The sequence below is a fragment of the Gobio gobio genome (assembly GCF_949357685.1).
Source record: "Gobio gobio genome assembly, chromosome: 13".
Lineage (NCBI taxonomy): Eukaryota > Metazoa > Chordata > Actinopteri > Cypriniformes > Gobionidae > Gobio > Gobio gobio.
Window position 1 is genome coordinate 26,799,427 of NC_137106.1, and position 22,921 is coordinate 26,822,347.

A 22,921-nucleotide genomic window follows, 5' to 3' on the forward strand; every position below is an offset into this window, starting at 1 on the left:
GTTTTTGCTTCCATCACTATGAGGTTCTTCCTTAATTAATGGCGAGGCCTTAACACGTTTACAGCTCGAGGAGAGCTTTTGTTTCTCGGTTTCTGGTGACTGTATTTCATTACAGAGATACAATAAAGGAGACAAGTTCATACCTGATGCCCAGACGCTAAGACTTGGATGTAACTCGAATAAATAAAAGTCAAAGACTCAACTCCAAAGTCCTCCCTTAAGGCGAAAGTATTGCTCTTGCCACAACATGTGCACAAGCTCAATGCCACAGTCAACCATTAGCCTACGCTAAGCACACAAGGTGCTTTCCTCTCTCAAACAGTTTCTTTTGAGGTTCGGTAATGCATCTTTGGCTGTTCATGGCAGTGCAGTCAATAAGAGCTTTGCTGAGTACACAGTGAAAACAGGTCATATATAGGTGAATCTTCAATATCCAAAGAACCTTGCCATTGCACAAAAGGTTCTTTGTAGCGCAGAAAGGTTCTTTAAACTATAAAATAGTTAGAAAAAAATGGTTATTTTAAGAACCTTTCACAAAACGGCTCTTCAGGGAACCAAAAATGGTTCTTCTATGGCATCACTGTGAAAACCCCTTTTTGGTTCTTCCTGGCACCTTTATTTTTGAGGGTGTATGAACTAGTTGCTTATTAGCCTGCATATTACTAGGCTATTGGCTGTTTATTAGTACTTATAAAGCACATATTAATGCACATATTCTGCATGACCATATTCTATATCCCTTAATCAAACTTAACAACTACCTTACTAACTATTAATACGCAGTGAGTAAGAGTTTATTGAGGCAAAAGTCATAGTTAATAGTTATTTAGTTAATAATAGTGAAAATTGGACCCTAAACTAAAGTGACCAAATGTATTAGTCCAGAAGTCTAAAAAATGTAAATGTAAAATAGTAAATAATGTTTAAAGGTATCATAGTAGGCAAAAATAAAAGGCAGATGGAAGGCCTTCACTGTTTTTAGAGAAATAAAGTCAAGTCCATACTTTATTGCTCTTGTTTTCTAGTTCAAAGATATAAAATCTCATTCAATTCATAAACTTTTACATTTGTACATTTGTAACTGTAAACATTCACAATTGCTGCAGTTTAGTGTCCATGTTAAATCCCATTTTCTGCAAGTCTCTTCTTGTAAACTTAAGACTTATGCTATTTTCTGTCACGAATAGTGGTTAAGACGAAGAGCTCCAAGAGCTTATGGTTGCAAGGTGGGTGACTAATAGTTTTCAAAGCATGCTAAATATAGTTAATACTAAGAAATGTGGATGTCCTACAGTTCATGAAATGAAACAAAAAAGAACTCTTACAATAAAGCCTTGTTCGTATACCAGAACGACAAATCATTTCAGAACAACAAATGCATTGCATTAATATCTTAATGACTTCATGGTTTGTTTCATTACACTTCTTTCCCAAACTCTCAGTATTATTCAACAAGACAAAGACAATTTAATTGAATATGCCTCAGTAGTGCTGAGAAATGTGAAAATCACTAAAATACTTCTCAATCAGGGTTTGTGGCTGTCAGGGATAGTTCACCCCTTTCATCACTTATTCACCCTCATGTCGTTCTAAAACATGTATCCTTTTTGTGGAACAAGAAAGAAGATATTTTGAAGAATGTGTCTACTTTTTTGTCCATATATGTTGAAAGTCAATCAGGTCCAATCTTGAAGTTTAAAAAAAACATATCTTCTTTAATGTTACACAGGAAAAAATAACATTTATTTCTGGGTGAGCAATCCCTTCACTGAAACTTTTAAAACATCCAGCGGAAACATTTCTGTAGCCCTGCATTCAAATGCATTTTAGAAAAAACTTAAGGGTGTGTGGCACAAGACTGTAAGGCCAAACCCTTGCAAACACAACAATTTACTGTTGACAAAACACAAAATATTTTTCTCAGGGAATGTTGCTGTGATATTTCTAATAATCTGACTGAAACCAGGGCCATAGCTTTATAGACCTTAAGACTCGCTCCCACAATTTGACATTTGGTCCCCACAAATATTAAATATTTGATTGCATCCTTGACTAAGACATAGTTTAGCTCAGCGTAGTTCAAGTATGAGGATTTTTAATATATAACATTAACAAATGCAGGTTTTTTCCAAATAATTTTTTTGGGCTTTCTGATCAAATCACTGTTGCTTTGGCAAGTCTGTCTGAACTAAAGTTCTCCATGAGGCAGAAGGCCAAAAAAAAATATAAAAAATAAACATTGATTCAAAACATACAACAGGAACAGTCATCTTCACCAAACTTACTCTCTGTATCTGTAGTTTCGGTGTGTGTGTGTGTGTGTGTGTGTGTGTGTGGTTGTCATGCTGATGTTGTATAACCTGTTTGGTGGCTCCACATGCATTTATCTGACAGAAACCCCACGACAGTGAGGATGACAGTCATATTCACCTGGAGTTTAGAGGTGTCAACACCAGCGGCTACAGAAACACTCACATGAACGATTTTGGGTAAGTGGCTTACTCTCCACTGTTTGGTTCTTTGCTGCTAATATAAAACATACAGAATCAGAAAGAACATCAGAGTGTAATTTATCATTCTGCATCATGATTTTATGTTTAGGCATCTTTGCCTCTGATGGAAATGGATAGATTCACTTACTTGCAATATGTAGAGACACAAATATGGAATAAATATTCAAATTGTTCTGTTTTTGAAGCTTAAATATTTGTGTGTGCTGTGGACTTTGCTCAGGTTGTTGTTATAAATGTGAGTTTGTTAAGGTTTTAGTGATTAATAGAAACTGAAAACGTTCACAAAATTGTGAACAAAAGAAATGTTGTATTTTGCTAAGCCGAAACGTTTATAACTGATTCATCATGCGTCATGTGTAGGCTATAATTATAATATTATGATAACAAAGATGGCTTTTTAGCATCAGTTTTTTTTAGAAGCAAGGTGACATATTAGATGATTCGTGTTGCTGATTAAACTTTATTGTGTAATTGTATTGTTCTGATTTTGACCTTGAAATCTTCACTACATTGTCAAGTCATTTGGCCCTTCCAATCACAGTCTGAATAATGTGCTTTAGACAAAACAGATTCAATTGGAAGACAGACATTTAGGCGAAAAAAGCAAGAGAGATGAAGAGGTACCTGGGGCCCCATGTATAAAACTTTACGTAGATTTTATCCTAAAAGTTAGGATGCTAAAAGCTAGATTTTGCGTACACACAAAAGTGCATAAAGAACTGGCGCAATTTATAAAAACCTGACCCTTTATAAAACCCAGTCAGTAAAAAAATGCGTACTTGCATCTTCACCCTGTCTCCTCCCCGAATTAACCATATAGGGAGCTTAAAATGCCTAGTTTTACGCATATCCTCATCTTTCCATATGTATATTCCAATCCTCGTGATACCATGTTGGTATATAAGACATTAGGAAAATATGAGATACGGACTATAAATGCCATTTGTTCAGTCAAATTACATTGCTAAAAAGTAAAAAATATATGTATAAGTCCTGATATGTGCATGGAAAATTGCATATGCACATTTCAATGCCTTTTTTGTGTGTACTCAACGTTTATACATCAGGCCTCTGGAATTTATCTCCACATCTTTCTTTCATCTGAACAAACTGGTTCTCCTCATACTCCACAGTCCATCCATTCCTAAAGCATTCCTGACAAAAGCTACACACACAAACACATACACAATCTGTTAAAGACACAGAATGCCAGGTTAAAAAGCATTTATTTTGAATTATAGGAGGTTAGACCTGCTGTGTTTTACATTCTGAAATCTGAAAAGTTGGGCCTGTAGATGCTATATTTTGCACATATAAGGTTGTGTGAGATTGAAGAGGTCATTATGTCATAAAGCCACAGCCCATGTGATTTGCTGCAAGATTGCAGACCTTTGACTTTATAAGGCAAAGGGAACACATTTATATACATACATACATATATATATATATATATATATATATATATATATATATATATATATATATATATATATATATATATATATATATATATATATATATATATATATATATATATATATATATATATATATATATATAATATATATAAGAATAGTGGGCTAGTATCTTCCTATCTTATTCATCTTTTGACAAACACATTCTCACTATGAGATCTAGTCTTGTTGAACATCTGATTAACATCTGAACTACATAATAACATTTCTGTCTTGGAAAAACTGGAGGTGGTTCCTGACTTTTCCCTTCTTCAAAACACAATGTTTATTGTTTTTAGTTAATAATTTATATTGATAAAAAAGTGCAACTATCAACCAATTCATCTTTTAAAAACATGTAACAGTGGTGCTTCATATTATCTTTATTCCCAGTCAATGTACAGTCAAGGCTACTGAAAATGATGCAATATTGATGTAACAAATGTATAAGGGAGTGTGGGAAGGCGTTAAGCAAGGAAGTAATCGCACACTTATGCCCATTTATGGAGTGACAATGTCATGCCGATTGTGAGCTGAACAGCTTTGTTTTGAATCAGCAGGGGTTTCTCCTGTTCTTAGGTCTGAAACTAGCCTCAAATTCCGATTAGTCACTGTGCTTCCTTTGTATGCTCCTAAAAATACTAAAATAAAATGCTTGGTTGAATGACTAGGTCAGTGGGCCTGTCAGTCATTTTACTTGCAAATTTCAAATGTAGGCTATACATTTTTTAAAAATCATTTAAAAAGTGAATGCTCACATAGCACAGTCCCAAATGCTAATGATAAAATGTCTTGTTGTTTTTGTTTTGACAGATCTTCTGAAAGCTGGTTTTCATGACATGTCCAGTTGTATTTAAAGAGTGAAGACATGATGGTTGGTACCCTGTCTCCAAAATAGCAATTTAAAGGTGCAATGGCACACAGAAATGATCCCTATAACCTGACAGATGTAATCAGATTTGTTTAGCCATTAAGAAGACAGGGCGTGTCTGATTCAATGGTTAAGGCTGATGGAAGTTCCAGCATGGCTAACAATCGTTTACAGCAGCTTTAATTACATTTCACACATTCATTTTTTTTAACCTCTGATTACATCCTTGCCACGGCACAGTAAAATATATTTTACTGATGCATATAATATTATGTGTACATATGATATTATGAACAAAACACTTTAATGTATGGTAGTAAGTCACCTTGTTCATGTGCAGAATGGAGAAACAAAGAGTGTAACTTTGGAGGGCAAAGGGAAAGGAGGGGCCGTAGTCACAGGAATCACAAATCCAGCAATTAACCTGCAAGAAGGTAAAGAACTCACATAAACTGAGCATGTATCTTATATTATGTTGCCTCAATCATACAAGCAAACTTCATTGATTCTGTAACATCCTCTCTTTTTGTTTCTATCAGGACATGGGCTTGTTTCTGCAACAATTCATCTGGACCACCTCAGTAAAGATGATGTGCTAGAACTGATCAGAATCATTGAGCCCTATGACAATAACCTTGAACTTAAGACGACAAAAGACCTAAAAGCAGGAGTGGTAAGCAATCTTGTGAATTAAAGAAAGAAAAAAAGAAAAAATTATGCTAAACAGGTCTCATCATGTCTTCATCTCTTCTTCCTCTTTAGTCCCTTGGTGATCTCGGATTGAACACTGAGGCAGGACTTCAAGCACCAGGTGTTCAGGTTAATGGGCTAAATGGACAGATAAATGCCCCAAGTCTCAAGGGTGGCATCTCAATCCCAAAAGTAAATGCTGATAGGCCAGAGATTGAGCTAAAGGATGCCACACCAAACTTTAGCCGCCCAGTGTTCAAAAGGCCAACTTTTGGCATGTCTGCACCAAATCTTGATGGAGCAGGTCTGGATGGCAAATTAGAAGCTCCTGATGTCAGTGTCTCCACCCCTAGTCTAAACACTCCGGATGTTTCTGTTAATGTGGATAAACCTGATTTGAAGACCAAAACGCCCAAGTTCAAAATGCCCGACTTCAATCTACAGGCTAAAAAACCAAAGGTTGATGGTGATGTGAATTTAACAACCCCAGACATAAATGCTGGCCTAAAAACCCCTGATCTAAGTCTGTCAGCCCCAAAGATTAATGGAGAAATTAACACCCCTGAGCTCAGTGCTCCAAACCTGGACATCGACACACCAAAAGTGAATATTGAACCTTCATCTGGCAAGTTTAAATTTCCCAAATTAAAGAAAGCAAAAACTACAAAAGTAAAAGTACCAGAGGCGAGTGTTGATGCAAATCTAAATACACCAAATCTTGCGCTTTCTGCCCCAAAATTAAACGCAGATGTCAATGCACCAAATGTTGACATGAATCTGCCGAGAGCCAATCTTGAAGCTCCAGACTTAGATATTCAAACTCCTGATATAGGTGCTCCCTCTGGCAAAATAAAGTTTCCAACATTCAAGAAACCCACATTTGGGAAAAAGGTTAAAGCACCAGGTGTTGGCTTGGATGCCAATGTCTCAACACCGGATTTGAGTCTCTCAGCACCAAAGATAGATGGAGATATCAGCATCCCAAACACAGATGTTAATGTAAAAGCACCTGATGTAGATGTTCATGCTCCATCTGCAAAGCACAAGTTCTCAACTCTTAAAATGCCAAAGCTACACTTACATAAATCAAAGTTGAAAACTCCAGATGTAAATGCAGGCATACGAGCACCAGACTTGAACATGTCGGCTCCTAAGGTAGATATGAATCTGCCAAAAGCTGAACTGGAAGGACCGAATCTAGATGTCAAGGCACCAAACCTCAACCTCTCTGCACCGGATCTAGATATTAAAACTCCAGATATTGACATAGAAGCTCCATCTGGAAAACTGAAGAAGCCGCATGTAAAAATACCTAAAATAAATCTATCTGGGCCTAAAGTGAAAGGTCCAGATGTAGACCTCAATGCACAGGCAGATCTCCAAGCACCAAACCTCAACCTCTCTGCACCAGATCTAGATATTAAAACTCCAGCTGTTGATGTACAGGCACCAGATATTGACATTGACTCTCCATCTGGAAAACTAAAGAAGCCGCATGTAAAAATGCCTAAAATAAATCTATTTGGGCCAAAAGTGAAAGGTCCAGATGTAGACCTCGATGCACAGGCAGATCTCCAAGCACCAAACCTCAACCTCTCTGCACCAGATCTAGATATTAAAACTCCAGCTGTTGATGTACAGGCACCAGATATTGACATTGACTCTCCATCTGGAAAACTAAAGAAGCCGCATGTAAAAATGCCTAAAATAAATCTATTTGGGCCAAAAGTGAAAGGTCCAGATGTAGACCTCGATGCACAGGCAGATCTCCAAGCACCAAACCTCAACCTCTCTGCACCGGATCTAGATATTAAAACTCCAGCTGTTGATGTACAGGCTCCAGATATTGACATTGACTCTCCATCTGGAAAACTAAAGAAGCCGCATGTAAAAATGCCTAAAATAAATCTATTTGGGCCAAAAGTGAAAGGTCCAGATGTAGACCTCGATGCACAGGCAGATCTCCAAGCACCAAACCTCAACCTCTCTGCACCGGATCTAGATATTAAAACTCCAGCTGTTGATGTACAGGCTCCAGATATTGACATTGACTCTCCATCTGGAAAACTAAAGAAGCCGCATGTAAAAATGCCTAAAATAAATCTATTTGGGCCAAAAGTGAAAGGTCCAGATGTAGACCTCGATGCACAGGCAGATCTCCAAGCACCAAACCTCAACCTCTCTGCACCGGATCTAGATATTAAAACTCCAGCTGTTGATGTACAGGCACCAGATATTGACATTGACTCTCCATCTGGAAAATTAAAGAAGCCGCATGTAAAAATGCCTAAAATAAATCTATTTGGGCCAAAAGTGAAAGGTCCAGATGTAGACCTCAATGGACAGGCAGATCTCCAAGCACCAGACCTAGACCTGGAAGCTCCAGATCTTAGTCTTTCAGCACCCAAAGTGGAGGGCAAATTACGGGCTCCAGGTGTGGATCTGAACTTGCCAGATGCTAATATCAAAAGTCCAAATGTAGATCTCGAAGCCCCGGACAATGACTTAAATGCTCCTAAAATAGACATTGATGCCCTCTCTGGCAAAGCCAAGCTACCTCACTTGAAGTTTCCCAAGTTTGGTTTTTCTGGACCTCGGCTTAAAACACCAAAATTAGATGCACCTGATATAGATGTGGATATCCCTACAGCAGAACTCAAAAGACCTAATGTAGATGTTAAATCACCTGATCTTAGTCTTTCCACACCTAAAGTTGAAGGTGACATTTCTACTCCCTCTTTAGACATTGGTTTGCCAAAAGGCAACTTAAAATCTCCAACTGCGAACATTGGGGGAAATCTTAAGTCCCCAAATCTCACCACTCCACATGTAAACATAAACTTGCCAAAAGCAGAGCTTGAAGGACCTGATGCAAACCTAAAAGTCCCAGATGTTGGCATTAATAACACATCTACAAAATTTAAGATGCCACATTTCAATTTGCCAAATCTGAATCTGTCTGAGCCAAAAGTAAAAGGGCCTGAGCTGGATGCTAATGCAGATCTAGATCTCTCGGTTCCCAAACTCGAAGGAGAATTAAATGCACGTAGTTGTGACCTAAATCTTCCCAAAGCTGGGATCAGTGTGCCTGATGTAAATGCAACTTTACCAAAAGCTGAAGTCAGTGTTCCCAGTGTAGATGTCAATTCTCCAGACTTAAAGGCTCCATCTGGAAAGCTGAAACTGATTACAATGAAGAAGCCAAAAGTTGACCTTTCTGGTCCAAAAGTGAAGAGTCCTGGGATTGACATAAATGCAGATGCTCCTGATCTCAGCCTCTCAGCTCCAGCAGTTGATGCAGATGTCAAAGTGCCAGATGCTGATATAAAGCTTCCCACAGCAGATGTCGACATCACTGCTCCAAAAGGAAAGCTGAAATTCTCAACACTCAAAAAGTTGAACTTGTCTGGTCCAAAAGTCAAATCTCCTGATGTTGACATTGCTGCTGATGTAAGTGGACCAGATCTGAACCTATCTGCACCCGGGGTTGGTAGTCCTGATGTCGACTTGAGTCTACCAAATGCTGGGGTTGATGTAGATGTTCCAGGCATCAATGCTGAAGCTGAGGGCTCCAAGGGTGGGTTTAAATGGCCCTTCAAATGGCGCAGATCTGTTGAATCAAAGGATGAGGACATTAACATTAAAGCACCAGAAGTAGATGGTACCACTTCAGAAATAAAACTCCCCAAAAATATACCTGTCTTCAAGACTCACAGATTGCCTGCCAGCAACATTGACAGTATCTTGAAAGAACTCACTGGAGTGGTTGACGACAAAACTGGCCCTACGAAAACAATTACTGACGCGGTTGTCTCTGGCTCGTCAGTCAAGACAAATTGGAAAGCATCATCTCCATCTGTTGGGGTCAGTGGGCAGACAGTCGCTGTAGACATCCAGGAAAGGCTGAGGTTGTCTAATGCACGTACCTCAAGCCAAGATTTCAGCATATCTTCAGAAACAGACAGCCCTACAAAAGTGAATAGAGGAACATTTAAAGTCACAAAGCCTAATGCTGATAAGGACTATCCGGTAGTTGATACTACTAGCAAGGAAGATGATAACAAGTTGACCCTCAGCTTGAACAACATGCTTGGTTTGCCGTCAGATTAAACTTTAAGTAAAACCTTGATAGTGTGGTTCCATATCCACTCCATATAGTTAATGGATATGTAAAATAATATGTAAAAAATAATAATACACCAACTGTTTACTTTAAAAGTGGGAAGAGTATTTATGGAGAAGCATTATAGTATTTGACAGAGATGTCATTATTTTTATATTCAGTTAAATACATAATTGTATAATAATCTCTTTAAATGTTTTTAAATGACTCGTCTCAAAATAATAACAAGAACATGAAAGAAAATCCACTGAATCTATAATTCTGTATATTTTGCCAGTTTTATAGTGTATTGTTATCTAATATATTTGTCTTTTGTTTACACTTCTTTCCATTACAGTTTTATACTTTTATTCATCAGTATTGCAAATTGAAAAAAAAACAAACTTCTTACACCTATTAAAAACCACATATGTGTGGCTTTCTGTCTGTTTAATGAAGCATGTGCCTACTATATTCGCAAAGGCACAATTCTCTTAAAATACTTTAATAAAGTTTATCAAATGAACAACACTTGGCTAATTTATTTTAATGCTCACTTCAGATTTGATTATTATGTCACACTGTTATGCTGGATGCCTTAAATAGAAACTTTTTTAAAAGATCCCCAAACAATGTGAAAAACAGATTGAGTACAGTAGTAAAACATCTACAATGATTTGTTTCGTTTTTCACCACTTCTGACATTAACTATGCCAATAGTTCATAATGTATTGTTGATGTCAAATCGATTAATCGCATCCAAAATAAAAGTTTGTGTTTACATAATATGTGTGTGTACTGTGTATAATTATGAATATTTGAATACACACACATACATGTATTAAGACATTTTTGCATGTATATACTGTATGTATATATTTATTTCATTTATATTATATATAAATATAAAAAAATTCTTACATATATATATACATGCATGTGTGTGTATTTATATATATATATATATATATATATATATATATATATATATATATATATATATATATATATATATATATATATATATATATATATACATACATAATAATAATTATCCACAGCACACATATATTATGTAAACACAAACTTTTATTTGAGATGCGATTAATCACGATTAATCGATTTGACAGCACTATCATTTTGTACCTATTGACACTATAAAGATAATTATAACAAATATTCAGATACTGTGCATATAAAAGTTTTATTTTATACAGAGAACCTCTGATTCACACAAACAGATGTGGCTTTATCATTCAGACAGGACATTAAAAGCTAGGTAGAGTACAGAGCACAAAACCAAACACTTTTTAAAGAAGACTTGTTTAGAAGAGGTAATGTTGTCAAAACATACCCTATACTACCTGCATTGTGATTGACATTTGACCATGAATTCTGAAACCACTACCACCTGCATTTTTGAAACGATCAAATATTTTCGATAATCAAATTAAGACTGTTTAAGCAAGTCCGATCAACTTCCAAATCCATGGTTCTCTGCAGTTATACTGCTATTTTAATCCTCCTTTCTTAGATACATGCTAAATCTTTCTTAAAGACTCCAAATAATAGGGGGGAATATTATTTTTAAGTGCCATCCATACCAAACATGATACTAAATTCAAGTGCTCAGTAAGCAGTGCAATGGGAATTTGAATATATATCACAATGTTTTATATGATACTCAAATGTACATTTTAAATCTTTAACTGACTACTTCACAAACCCTCCCCACAGAATGAGTCTCATTCATAGAACACGAGCAGAACGAATTTCAGTGTAAATAGTCAAACTATTCTTACATCCTGCATTCAATTCAGCAAAAATGTATAGACAAATTCATTGTTGCATAAAAAGGCCAACAATCAAAGCATCCTGTACCATATCCCTGTAGCTAGGACTATGTTTAAATGGTAAACCTTTTTCTTTACCTCATCAATTCTCTTGTTTTTTATGTTGCTTAATCAACTGCAAAATAGCTGTAATCTATATGTGATTTGGCATCAATCAAAAACATTATGAGCTACCTCTAACCTCATATTTTCTTGGAATATATCTGCCTTTTTGCAGGATTTGTTGGCAATGAGAAATTATAGGAAGCTGAACTACAGCTGAAATGAAGGAGATTCCGTTTTTTGTGTCTTGACCGGCCACTCAATTGTGAATAATGCGTAGGTCATTACTAGATTGCATGAAAGACTAAAGGTTTAGAAACCATATAATAAATGTTACTAATTTATGGACACTTCATAAAACCACCAACAGTGCCACAGCAGCACCAGCAGATGGCTGTTTGCATTAAAAATAAATTAAACAGCGTTTGACTGAAATGACAGAGAGTTTCCAGACGGAAGCTAAACGTGTAGTCACACCTGAGTGGTCTTTCCATTTCCTCCTGAAGTGCTGGGGCGCCACTGCTTACATTTGTTGATCACCCTTCAATCACATAGTAAATATATGTATTTCAAAGATGTGAACCAATCTGTGACACTTGGATGAAATCAGCCAAAAGTCCAAAATGTCCAGTGTACAACCACTGTCTTAGTACCACCACTGCTCAGTAGTGTGTGTTCTGGCCTGCTGTCCATCCCTGCAGTCATGAATTTTAGATTCTACGAACACGTTTCATTCATTAAGGTCAAGTTATTGTTAAGTCCCAGCTAATGGGCCTTCTGCCAACGCGAGGGCCAGTCGTTCTCCATCCACCTCTGGAGCAATCGTAGCACATCGATTCGCTGGTAAAGCTGGCAAAGTTCGGTGAGCTCCGTGACAGGTTTCTGGTTGTAGCGCAGGAGGAACTCTTGAGTGGGACTGTGGTAGGTGGCACCGTGTGTGCGCTGCTCTAGAAGTGTGAGCTCGTCGTAGCTCATCCCCCAGCGGCTTGCAAAATTCTTCCAGTTTTTGACAGTGCAGTGAGTTGGATCTAGCTTCAGCCTTAGGGTGTACAGAAGGTCTTCGTCGTTCATCAGGTCACTGATTTTGGGTGGAGGGGCAGAACACAAACACTCCTTACAGGACTTATATTCTTTACTAAAGTCTGGAGAGTAGGGAAAGAAAAGCAGACATTACGAAAGTGCATACAATTCCAATTCAACAGTAACAGTAACAATACTTATACCTGCATTAGTTAACATGAACTAACAACGAACAAGACTTCTACAGCATTTATTAATACTGTTTTAAAAAATATATTGCTTACTGTTAGTTCATGTTACCAATGCATTTACTAATGTTAACAAATGAGAAAAGTGTTACCATTATATATAATATCTAAATTAATATTTTTGATGGACAATTTCAGTTCAGTAAAGTATCTTGGTAACACTTTCTATGAAGCTCATGCTTATAATGAATTATAGCCCAATTTATACGTATTTATAAGTAAGTATTACTAGACTCATCAAGACTTATGCTGCATTTTAAGAACAGTTATAGTTACATTTATATTATTTTTATAATGACTTAAAAGTCATGCATTTGCTTTTTCAATGCGCATGCTCATAACTCATTTTACACTGATTTATAAGTATTAATTAGTCAGTCTTATGGTTCCACGAATGTATTTTTAAATATGCAGCCTGCCTTGCTATAATGTTATTATATTATAGTTAAAGACTTTTTAGTAATTCAGATTTCTGTCAAATAAGTGAATATATTGTTATTAATAGCAGTGTTGTGTTCTTATAAATACTTATTGTGAGTAATAAAACAGTTACTAACCTCGATAAATGTATCATTGATGGCTTTAAGTAAAGTGAAAACATAGTTTTTCATAATTTTCCAAAAGCGAATGTTAAGAAATCATGAAGATGTTCTCATTATACATTTTAAGTTGTTTATTTGTAAATGTAACTAATGAACAATAATTCCTGTAATAAAATAACGGAGAAAAAAACAAAACAGAAATAATTAATACAAACAGTTTAACATAACACATTTTTTTTTAAAGTTACATACTATCAAAACTATATTTTTTAAAGCATCATTTCAAACAGCTAAAGGCAAAACCATGCATAAGGCTGAGGAGATATAGATTTTAACAAATCAAAATGACCATTTATGGAACCATACGACTAACTAATTAATACTTAAATCAGTGTATAATGGATTATGAGCATGCACATTGAAAAAGCAAATGCATATTATAAAAATAATTTCAATGTAACTATAACTGTTCTTATAATGCATTATTGGTGAGCATGTGCTTCATAGAAAGTGTTACCAGTATTTTTATAGAATTCTAAATTCTATATTGAAACTTTAGTGTGAATGTACAGTACTACACAGGAAAGCAATGTACGTTGTAACCACTGATCTATATTGAGAACCGTATTGCTCATGGCATCATAAAAAGTGAAGCCACCGCACCGCCATATTGGTATTCCTTAGTAAGCTCACACGTTATAATAAATTAATAGGATGTTATATGATTGCCCAAGGAAACACCGTTTTTATATCTGAAGTCTCCCTGTACATTCTTACAACAGAAACGTCCTAAGCATGTAAATGGTAATTTGTTTAAAGTCGGGAATTTTCCCTGCTCATTTAAACGTTAGGTTCATATTCATTACAGTAGTAAACATCAGATTAGCTGACGGACGAAAATCCTCAGCATTATGTATAATGACCGATTTCAAAACACTGCATCATGAAGCTTCGAAGCATTATGAATCAGTGAGTCGATTCAGCGGTTTGGATCGCCAAAGTCACGTAATTTCAGCAGTTTGTTGGTTTGACACGCAATCCGTATCATGATTCGACTCGCTGATTCATAACGCTTCGAAGCTTCATGATGCTGTGTTTTGAAATCAGTCATCACTATATAAGTCGTTATTTAGGTTTTTTTTGTGCACAAAAACTATTCTCGTCCCTTCATAAAGTTATTGTAGAACCACTGCAGTGAGATGGACTTTGTAACGACGTCTTTAGTACCTTTTAAGGGTCTTGAGAGTGTAAAGTGCATTGTGCCAATGGAGGCCTTTCTGAGCCATCGGATTTCAAATAAAATATCTTCATTTGTGTTCCGAAGATGAACGGAGGTCTTACGGGTGTCGAACGACATGAGGGAAAGTAATTAATGACAGAATTTTCATTTTTGGGTGAACTAACCCTTTAATATTTATTGTCTAGGCTATTTGAATACATTTCTGCAGCTTAACACCGATATATGTTAATGTTTAATATTTCCTCCATAATTATATACATAAAGCAATATATTTTTGGTGTATATTTGTTTCGGATGTGTGCAGTAAACACACCCACATCAAATATTTCAACACATGACTTATCCTCTCCGAAAAGACCATAAACATTACAGATAACATCTGAAGTAACTATTAATTGACATACATCTATAGTAAAACTAATCCTGTGAGACTGAGACGCTGCAAATCGGGTGATTTTAGATCAATGTTTTGGTTGTATGTCAATGATGCCCTCTGTCGGTAGGGAATAGTAAGATCGCCGCTCGAAAACTTCCGGTGGCTTCACCGCCTGATGGCAGTTTAGAATGCAATGAGCAATCCAGTCATGTATATAGATCAGTGGTTGTATCAATACCCTATCAAGAGATTTTACTTTCAATGAATCGGCTAATTGTTGGTGCTCATTTGCTTGAATCTAATGCTAACTTAAAGCTAATCTTTAAAAGAGACACTATGTAACTTTTGACACAAACAAAACTGCATGCGTCATGTGGAAGAACATTGTAGCCCGAGCTATCTTTCTGTTTATGTATATGACGAGTCACACAGGTACTGGGCTACTCGGCAGCGGTTATTGTCCTCCCCGGTCTAAAATAGTCCAAATATAAACACTTATTATAGTGTTTCAGTTACAGTGATTCAGGATAAGACAAAAACACGGTTTGGAAGATAGCGATGTACTTGCTCATTATGTAAATGTGTAAATAAACAACAACAACAAAGGTACATACATACTTTTTTAAAATAAATATTCATTTTCGCACTGTATATGTTGTGATCACTTGTAGCATATAAAACCAGTATTCTACCATCGACACATACCTGATGAAACAGAAGCCGATGGAATAAATTCAGTAACATCATCTTCGACAGGCTGGGTGATAGAGAAGAGATGTTAAGGCTTGTGTATAAAAAGAAGGCTCTATTATAACAAAAATACATTAAAATAAGTGGTACAGAACAAGTGACTCCACACCCCTAAAGAATACTCATCTGAGAACATGTTAAAGACGTAAGGGGGAATAACCGCACAGTCCAGAGGAGTGGAATAAAAAGCAGCCTTTGGCATTTACACATAAACCACATATTTCTTATACAGCCCACATCATACAACTGCTCAAGAATCAGTACACCACAAAGTGTGTGGTTTGCATCTATAAATAAGGATGTTGTCAGAAATGAGTATGTGACTTCAGCAAATAATGATAGAATGTGATCAGAGCCAACTAGATGCAAAGAAATGATCTCAGGCAACTGAAAGATCACATGACTCACCTGTCGTATTCTGTCCACCGCTGACGACAGATAGCCAGGGGGCACAGAGCTGATCTGTAGGGTTACAGGATCTGTAGAGAATCAAAGGTCAGATTTCTATGAATAAATCTGATGATCTTTTATTAACACTATTAGTGTCTTCAGGTCCTACTGAACATGATTAAATGGAAAATGTGGAGGCTGACCATAAGGTCACCATTCTCAATACCTGAACTGAGATCAGCAGAATGTATTAAATAAGCAGACAGGACTTAAACATTCAGTGCATGACAATGTGAATAAACAATAAATACCTCTGATACATTGTGGATCAGTGACCTGAACAGGGTAATTTGACCTTAAAGACTGAAGCACAGAGAAAAGAAAATCATCAGCAAAGACCCCCAGAGGTCAAACTCACACCACACACATCTGAATCAAGGAAAACAATACACCTTTGTTTCTCTTTCTACGTGTTGGGACACATTTGTAGAGAGGAGGTGCGTACAGTGAAGGGGGGAAGGAGGAATTAAACTTTCAGATGTGTGGATAAATGAGCAGAGAGCATGCTAGAACAAACCTCTGAGGGCGTCACACAACAAGGTAGAGTGTGGGTTTCAAAACCTGCTCCTCCCATCCAATGCTACTTTGATATCATGTATGAAAATCATGTCTAACCTACATAATCAGTGGCATGTGATCACAATATGAAAGACGACAATGTTTACAACTCGTGTAGTCTGTCATAACAAACCAAAACTAAACATCACATATGATCCAACAGATGTGTCAGTTGCAGTGCAGTGGGTATTACAACAATCCCTAACATCCCACCCAACTCTTCTGAGTGAGTAAAGTAAGACCTTTACTTATAAATAAATCAACTGTTTGTTTTGGAAAAAATAAAAAGCATACCATATCTGTAATGAAGCTGCTGGGGTCAGTGTCCTCCACCGGTTCAGAAGCCACTCTCCCTGCAAAAACCCCCAAAGGTGAAACATCACATCAACATTGGCAGTTAGACTACAACAAACTGAATGACTTATTTTTCATTTGTGAATAGAAACATACAGAATTTGTGCTAATATATCTGGCACAAAAGAAAAGGTACTGATTGAGACAACCGTGATGATATGCAAGAACAAAATGTGACAAGTATGATAGCATTTGATTATTTTCTATTTAAAGAGAAAATGCACACATTGAGTTCCAAAATCATCAGTTAAATATCGAATTTTTCGAAGACAAAAAGCACCTGTTATTGTTTTGTCGCAAAAAAAGGCTCCTCCACTATACAAGTGTGCCGGATTCCAAAACGTCGAGCAGTGGCAGTTCACAAACACTCCTCGGAAGCTGTATGACAATTACGGAACCAACAAACATAAAGAAAGAGGACTTCCAGTAAAAATGACTGACTGCGAGAGGAAGGAAGTGTGCGAGACGCGTGTGAGTTTGTGTGTGTGAGAGCGTCTGTGCATATTTCAGTACCACCATGGCAAATTCAAACACAGATCACTGCTTTCCTGGCACAGAGACAATGATGCAATTGATATTGATTAGCTTTGAACTGTCACAAAATTGTAATGTTTCATTTTAATGTCTGGGCGGAATGTCGATTTGTGTTTGTACTATATTTCAAGACTTAAAAAAAATGTATCCTATTTTCTAAATGTATGTTATTGATCTTATTGTAAACGATTCAGCCATGCATGCATTCTATTTTTTATTTGCTTTCAGTTTCACGTAGTGACATGCAGGACTTCTTTAATCATTTCGTCTGAATAAGCCCCTCCCCTTTCTTCAGGCCAAGTGTCAAGGGGAAGGGGTGATTTTAAGCCATCTTTGTTCTCAAATGTTTAATGTTAACAACATCCGCATTGCATGACTACGTGTATTTAGTGTGTATTAGCGTTACCTGTAGATTTCAATTTCTGTACAGTCTAATCTTGCTTATGACTACGGGTTAATCTCCAGTTGTCACTGATGATTGTCTTTTGGACCTTTCTGGATTACAATCCGTCATCAAATTATAAATTTAATTATTCCAGCTGCTGTGAGATAAAGGTATAAATGATCCGCCACCTGCAGCATCCTCACATGCGATATAGCCTACCTGGTAGGCCTGTCGCGATTGGTCGATACAATCGACTGCGTCGACGCTGTTAATTAGTCAACGTCAATATTTTTAGTCGACTGGGTAAGTTGGGTATGATATGAAATTGTATTAGTACCGGTACTTTGACAGCACTCTAATAATCGATGTGTGACAGCAGGAGTGAGGATGTGTGTGTGAGCTCTAATTCCACCGTTCACCAAACAATGGAAGCAGAACCGTCAAATATATACGTGCAGCTCAGGAAAAAGAAAGCAACAGAAAAGTGCGGCGCGGCCGGGACGTCGTCGCGCTCGCTGCCGGACTCTGACCTGAAGCCGCGCACATGCCTTTCACTCAGACAGATCGCGATGCCAGTTTCGCGGATTATTGGGTTTAAATGGTAAAAAATATTTTAAAATGCACGTCCTGGTGAGTATTCGGGTAAACGCAGTCGGATAAATCTTTAGTGAACGTATACAGAGTTGAATGAGAAATCGGGTGTTACAATGAATTGCAACTACAATGAATTTGGTCTGTGCAGCTCTTAAAGGGCCGGACCTTATATTCTGTGTGAAGCAGGGCAGGGCAGGGCAGGGCAGGAACCTGGCAGGAACATGGTTTTTTAACCCTAAAAAACAATGATAAAACAATGAATAGTAAGTTCTGTAATATTATTCAATTACTTTTACGTTTTTTTGCCATGGTATTGATTCAGTATCGGTATTGAGGTATTTTAGTCTGGTATCATATCGAAGTCATAATTTTGGTATCGTGACAACACTATTTTATTTAAAAAAGTATTTGCTGATATTCTCTTTTTTGTTTTGTTATGTTGGTTTACAAATTTGTACCTTTTTACTCTTTTAATTTTACATTTTGTCAAGGGCTTGTTTACATTTATACTTTTTTTTAATAGTACACTACTGAAGGCCAACGATGCAAGTTAAAGGAAATGTTTTTAAGTAAAACTGTTGAAAATTATTGCGATAAATTAGTCGATAGATTAACTGATTAATCTATAAATTAGTCAATATTAATCGATATAAAAATAATCATTAGTGGCAGCCCTACTACCCGGGACTCCTTTATGTATACAGACGTGACGAACGGCGACATGCTTGAATTTCAAAAAGGTAGCGGAAAGCTACCAGTACCACTCAACTTATAACACATTATTACAAGTTTACCGTTGTGAATCGGGTTAAAGTAAGGAGATAGTTTTGACCACTGGCTGGTTATGTACTTGCTCAAAAATGTATTTAGGATAATTTTTTAACTGCAGCTTTAAATAAACGAGTAAATAAACAGGTAAACTAAATTACCTCCTCCCCACCGATTTCACTCTATTTCACAAGCAAAGTCGTGCCCTGCCGCTGTGACTGCTTTTCTAACAGTCGACTGCAAAACTCACATTCAGATCTCCCTCCATCCAATCAACAATCAGTGGACTCAACAAAGACCCAAGCCTAAATGTCATTATTTTCGATAGTCCGTTTAACTCGGATACAACACAACATTAATGCAACCAAAAAGGGTTTCAGTGGCAACATTTCCATAAATGGATAAGTAGTTATTAAACCAGGTTACATGCTTGTTGCATAATGTAGGTTAAATAATGCGAATGCGAAAAAGAATGTTAAGCCAAAGGCCCCGTCACAAAAGGCACATTTCATATGCAATTAAGGTCTTGTGGACAATGGCCACCGCGTGCGTGTTTGGTTTCGCATTTCTCATTTTGGGTGTCAGAAGGGTGCTCACAAGCACCCCCTTTCGGTTGTTATGCACCCTAGATGAGCAGCAGACTTCTTCCCAACATTCAAAGCGGAAAGTGCGGACTTGTAAGAAGACCACGAGTGTTTAGGGTGCCATTTGGGACAGATACGTACCTAGAAAAGTATCAAAACCTAACCATTACTAACCTAAAGAAAAGTATAAAAACAGCAAGGAACTACAATACATTGCGAGAAATATGGGACAAGATAACCCAGGACAGTGTTGGGGTAACGCATAACAAGTAATGAGAGATACTTAATCAGATTACTTTTTTTCAAGTAACTAGAAAGTAACGCATTACTTTTAAATTTACAACAAAATATCTGTTACTTTTTCAAATAAGTAACTTTGTTTTCCCTATTATTGACTGACAGCTCTCTTATCCCCATTTAAGAGAAATCGTGAGTAAAGTGCAAAGGCAAAAACGTGTAAACATGATGGTTATTGTATACACTTAAATGTGAGCATGCATTTACTCATCTCACTTGCACAAAAACAGATTCAGAATTCTATACTGATATATTAGATAAACATCAAATTTGGGTTTCATTTTTTTGTTTTTATCGCAGAAGTTTTGAACTTTCTTCTCATGCGTCCTATACTTCTGCGCTCCAAAATGTGAGCTGTGCCCTCTACTGTACAAAACGTGAATTGTATTTCCTTCAGCCTGAGGCCAATTTCACTTTTGGTGTGAAAGGGTTTGTTTATTAAAACAAACAAAATCAAGCAAGCCCAGGCCAGGTAAGAAAAAGTAACATAACATATTACTTTTCATAAAAAGAAACTAACACAATTAGCTAGTAACGCAATATTGCAATACATTACTTTTAAAAGTAACTTTCCTCAACACTGACCCAGGATGATGTTAGCCCTGAAATTATGACACCATTGGGTGAATAATAAGCACTTGGAATAGTCCAATTTCCTGCTAAATAAGTATCCAAAGCTTTTTTAAACTTCAATCATCAGTCTCTTTTTCGAGATAAAGCATAATAAAGTGTGACTTCCATTATAACGAGTTATGCTAAAGGGTTAGAGACAATTTTAGATATCAGTCAGAAAACACTGACTGTCTGTTTCCTAAGGTTTGGTGAGGGAAAAGATTGATCATGTAGACTGGTTATTACCCCAGTCTCACCCACACTAGACAACCTAACCTCTAGTTGTACCCACGTAATGTTGTGTGTGTGTTGACCATTCCTGCTGCTTCACACGAAAGAGACACAATTCAGAGGAATTAATAGGAAATACAAAGGGTATTTTCTAAGAAATCCCATCAGCTGAAACAGGATGTTGGCTTTCAGAAGTGAAGCACCATGTATCATGGTGACTGCTGAAAGTACATGCAGGGAAAAAAAAACAAGCAACAAATTCTGATGTAAGCATTAAACCGGAAAGAGTGCCTAGCACCTTGAGCTGATGTTATCTCTGTCTGGAAAGATATTTTCTTCTGCCCCACTACAAAAAAATACCCAATACTAATAATAAAGCTTATGCTAAATCATTTTATATCAAAATCTGCTACAAATGTTTTACTCATTCACAACCCAGTGTGTTTCATTCTTTACAGCAGTAGAGAGATAAACTAAAGCTCATGGACAGATCCATCTACACGTGCCACATTTAGCCCCAGTCAGTACTGCAGACGAATCCAAACCTGCGCAGCCTGCATCCATTCATGAGTGTTTCTGCTCAGCAAGGGAATGCAGAGAGCGTGTAGCTGCTTGCTCGGGATGCACTTGAACAGATAAAATGTAAACCACATCATAATATAATCCTGCAGGGCAAAACCCTCTGCACAGATCTTCTTCTGCATGGCCACCCATGCACTAACAGAAGCAACACAAATAAATACGACAGTATAAACCCTGTCACCTCTACATGCAAATCATAAAGGCTTTTTTAAATCAAAACTAATAAATCAAACAAATACACAAATAAAAAAGAATAAGAAAGAAACACTGCATCCGTAAAGCTGAAGTCACACCGTACATTGCACTTGATCCGTCCCATCAAACAAATCAAATATATATAGACCTAAATGCAAATGCATTTGTCTACTTGTGTAAACGACAAAAAGACCCTATCAAACTCAAAACAAACAAACAAAAACAACAACACTTTAATTTAGAGTCCAATTCTCCCTATGAACTAGTTGCTTATTAGCATGCATATTACTATGATGTTACCTGTTTATTAGTACTTATAAAGCACATGTTAATGCCTTATTCTGCATGACCATATTCTACATCCATTAATCCTACCCAATACCTTACTAACTATTAATAAGCAGTAATTACGAGTTTATTGAGGCAAACTGGCAGTTAATGGTTCGTTAATAGTGAGAATTGGATCCTGATATAAAGTGTGACCAAAAAACAAGTGTCCATCACTTTGCCTCACCGGTATAAAGCAAATGTTTTCTCCAGTAGGCTAACAAAGAAAGTTTAGTAAAGACCCCAGCAGATTTACTTACCAAACGGCTCGGTAAACGCCTTCAAACTCGTCATGTTCACTACGATTGTCTCAAACATAGGAGAAGATCGCTGATGACCTTTACACGAATACTGGATTTGTAAGACGCCGGTGTTTACTTCACCTTGAGCGCGTTTCTGCGCGGGCTGTCCTGGCAGATAGAATCTACACAAAACCCTTCAAACTAACTGAAGCAACTTTTCTTGCACAGCATAACAGACATCCACTTGCTTGAGTGACGTGAGCTATGGGAGAGCAGAGCGCTCGAGAGTCTCTCTCCCACACAAGGAAATTGCGTAGAACGCGCGAGCATTTACGCCATAGATAACGCCATATTTTCTCACCTCTGCCTCCGACCACAAACGTGAAAATGTCCCATAGCTAAGGTCATGGAGTTTGGTCACTCACAAATAGCGATGTAATGGATAGGAACTGCACTGCAGCCTAACGCATTTTGACTTTCTCCACTCTCTTAAAAATTATGAGTTAA

The 22,921-nt window shown here is 36.9% G+C and overlaps 2 protein-coding genes across 3 annotated transcripts; one reads left to right on the forward strand and one right to left on the reverse strand.

The window, feature by feature from the left end:
• Positions 1-2,409: 2,409 nt before the first annotated feature.
• LOC307136683 (uncharacterized protein) lies at positions 2,410-10,414 on the forward strand. Its single transcript, XM_079833931.1, has 5 exons — positions 2,410-2,489; positions 4,781-4,841; positions 5,179-5,272; positions 5,378-5,511; positions 5,601-10,414. The coding sequence occupies exons 2-5, from the start codon at positions 4,836-4,838 to the stop codon at positions 9,636-9,638; spliced, it is 4,272 nt and encodes a 1,423-aa protein (XP_079690057.1). The 5' UTR covers positions 2,410-2,489; positions 4,781-4,835; the 3' UTR covers positions 9,639-10,414.
• A 289-nt stretch (positions 10,415-10,703) lies between these two features.
• Positions 10,704-22,716, reverse strand: edaradd (EDAR-associated death domain). Of its 2 annotated transcripts, none has more exons than XM_079832723.1 (6): positions 22,433-22,716; positions 17,004-17,062; positions 16,403-16,454; positions 16,110-16,180; positions 15,657-15,708; positions 10,704-12,667 (listed from the first exon to the last, which is right to left on the reverse strand). In XM_079832723.1, exons 1-6 carry the CDS (start codon positions 22,488-22,490, stop codon positions 12,291-12,293), a joined length of 669 nt encoding a protein of 222 aa, XP_079688849.1. In that variant the 5' UTR covers positions 22,491-22,716; the 3' UTR covers positions 10,704-12,290. The 2 variants fall into 2 exon arrangements, with proteins under 2 accessions (XP_079688849.1, XP_079688850.1); XM_079832724.1 differs by lacking the exon at positions 22,433-22,716 and adding an exon at positions 17,344-17,552.
• Between the last annotated feature and the right edge of the window lie 205 nt (positions 22,717-22,921).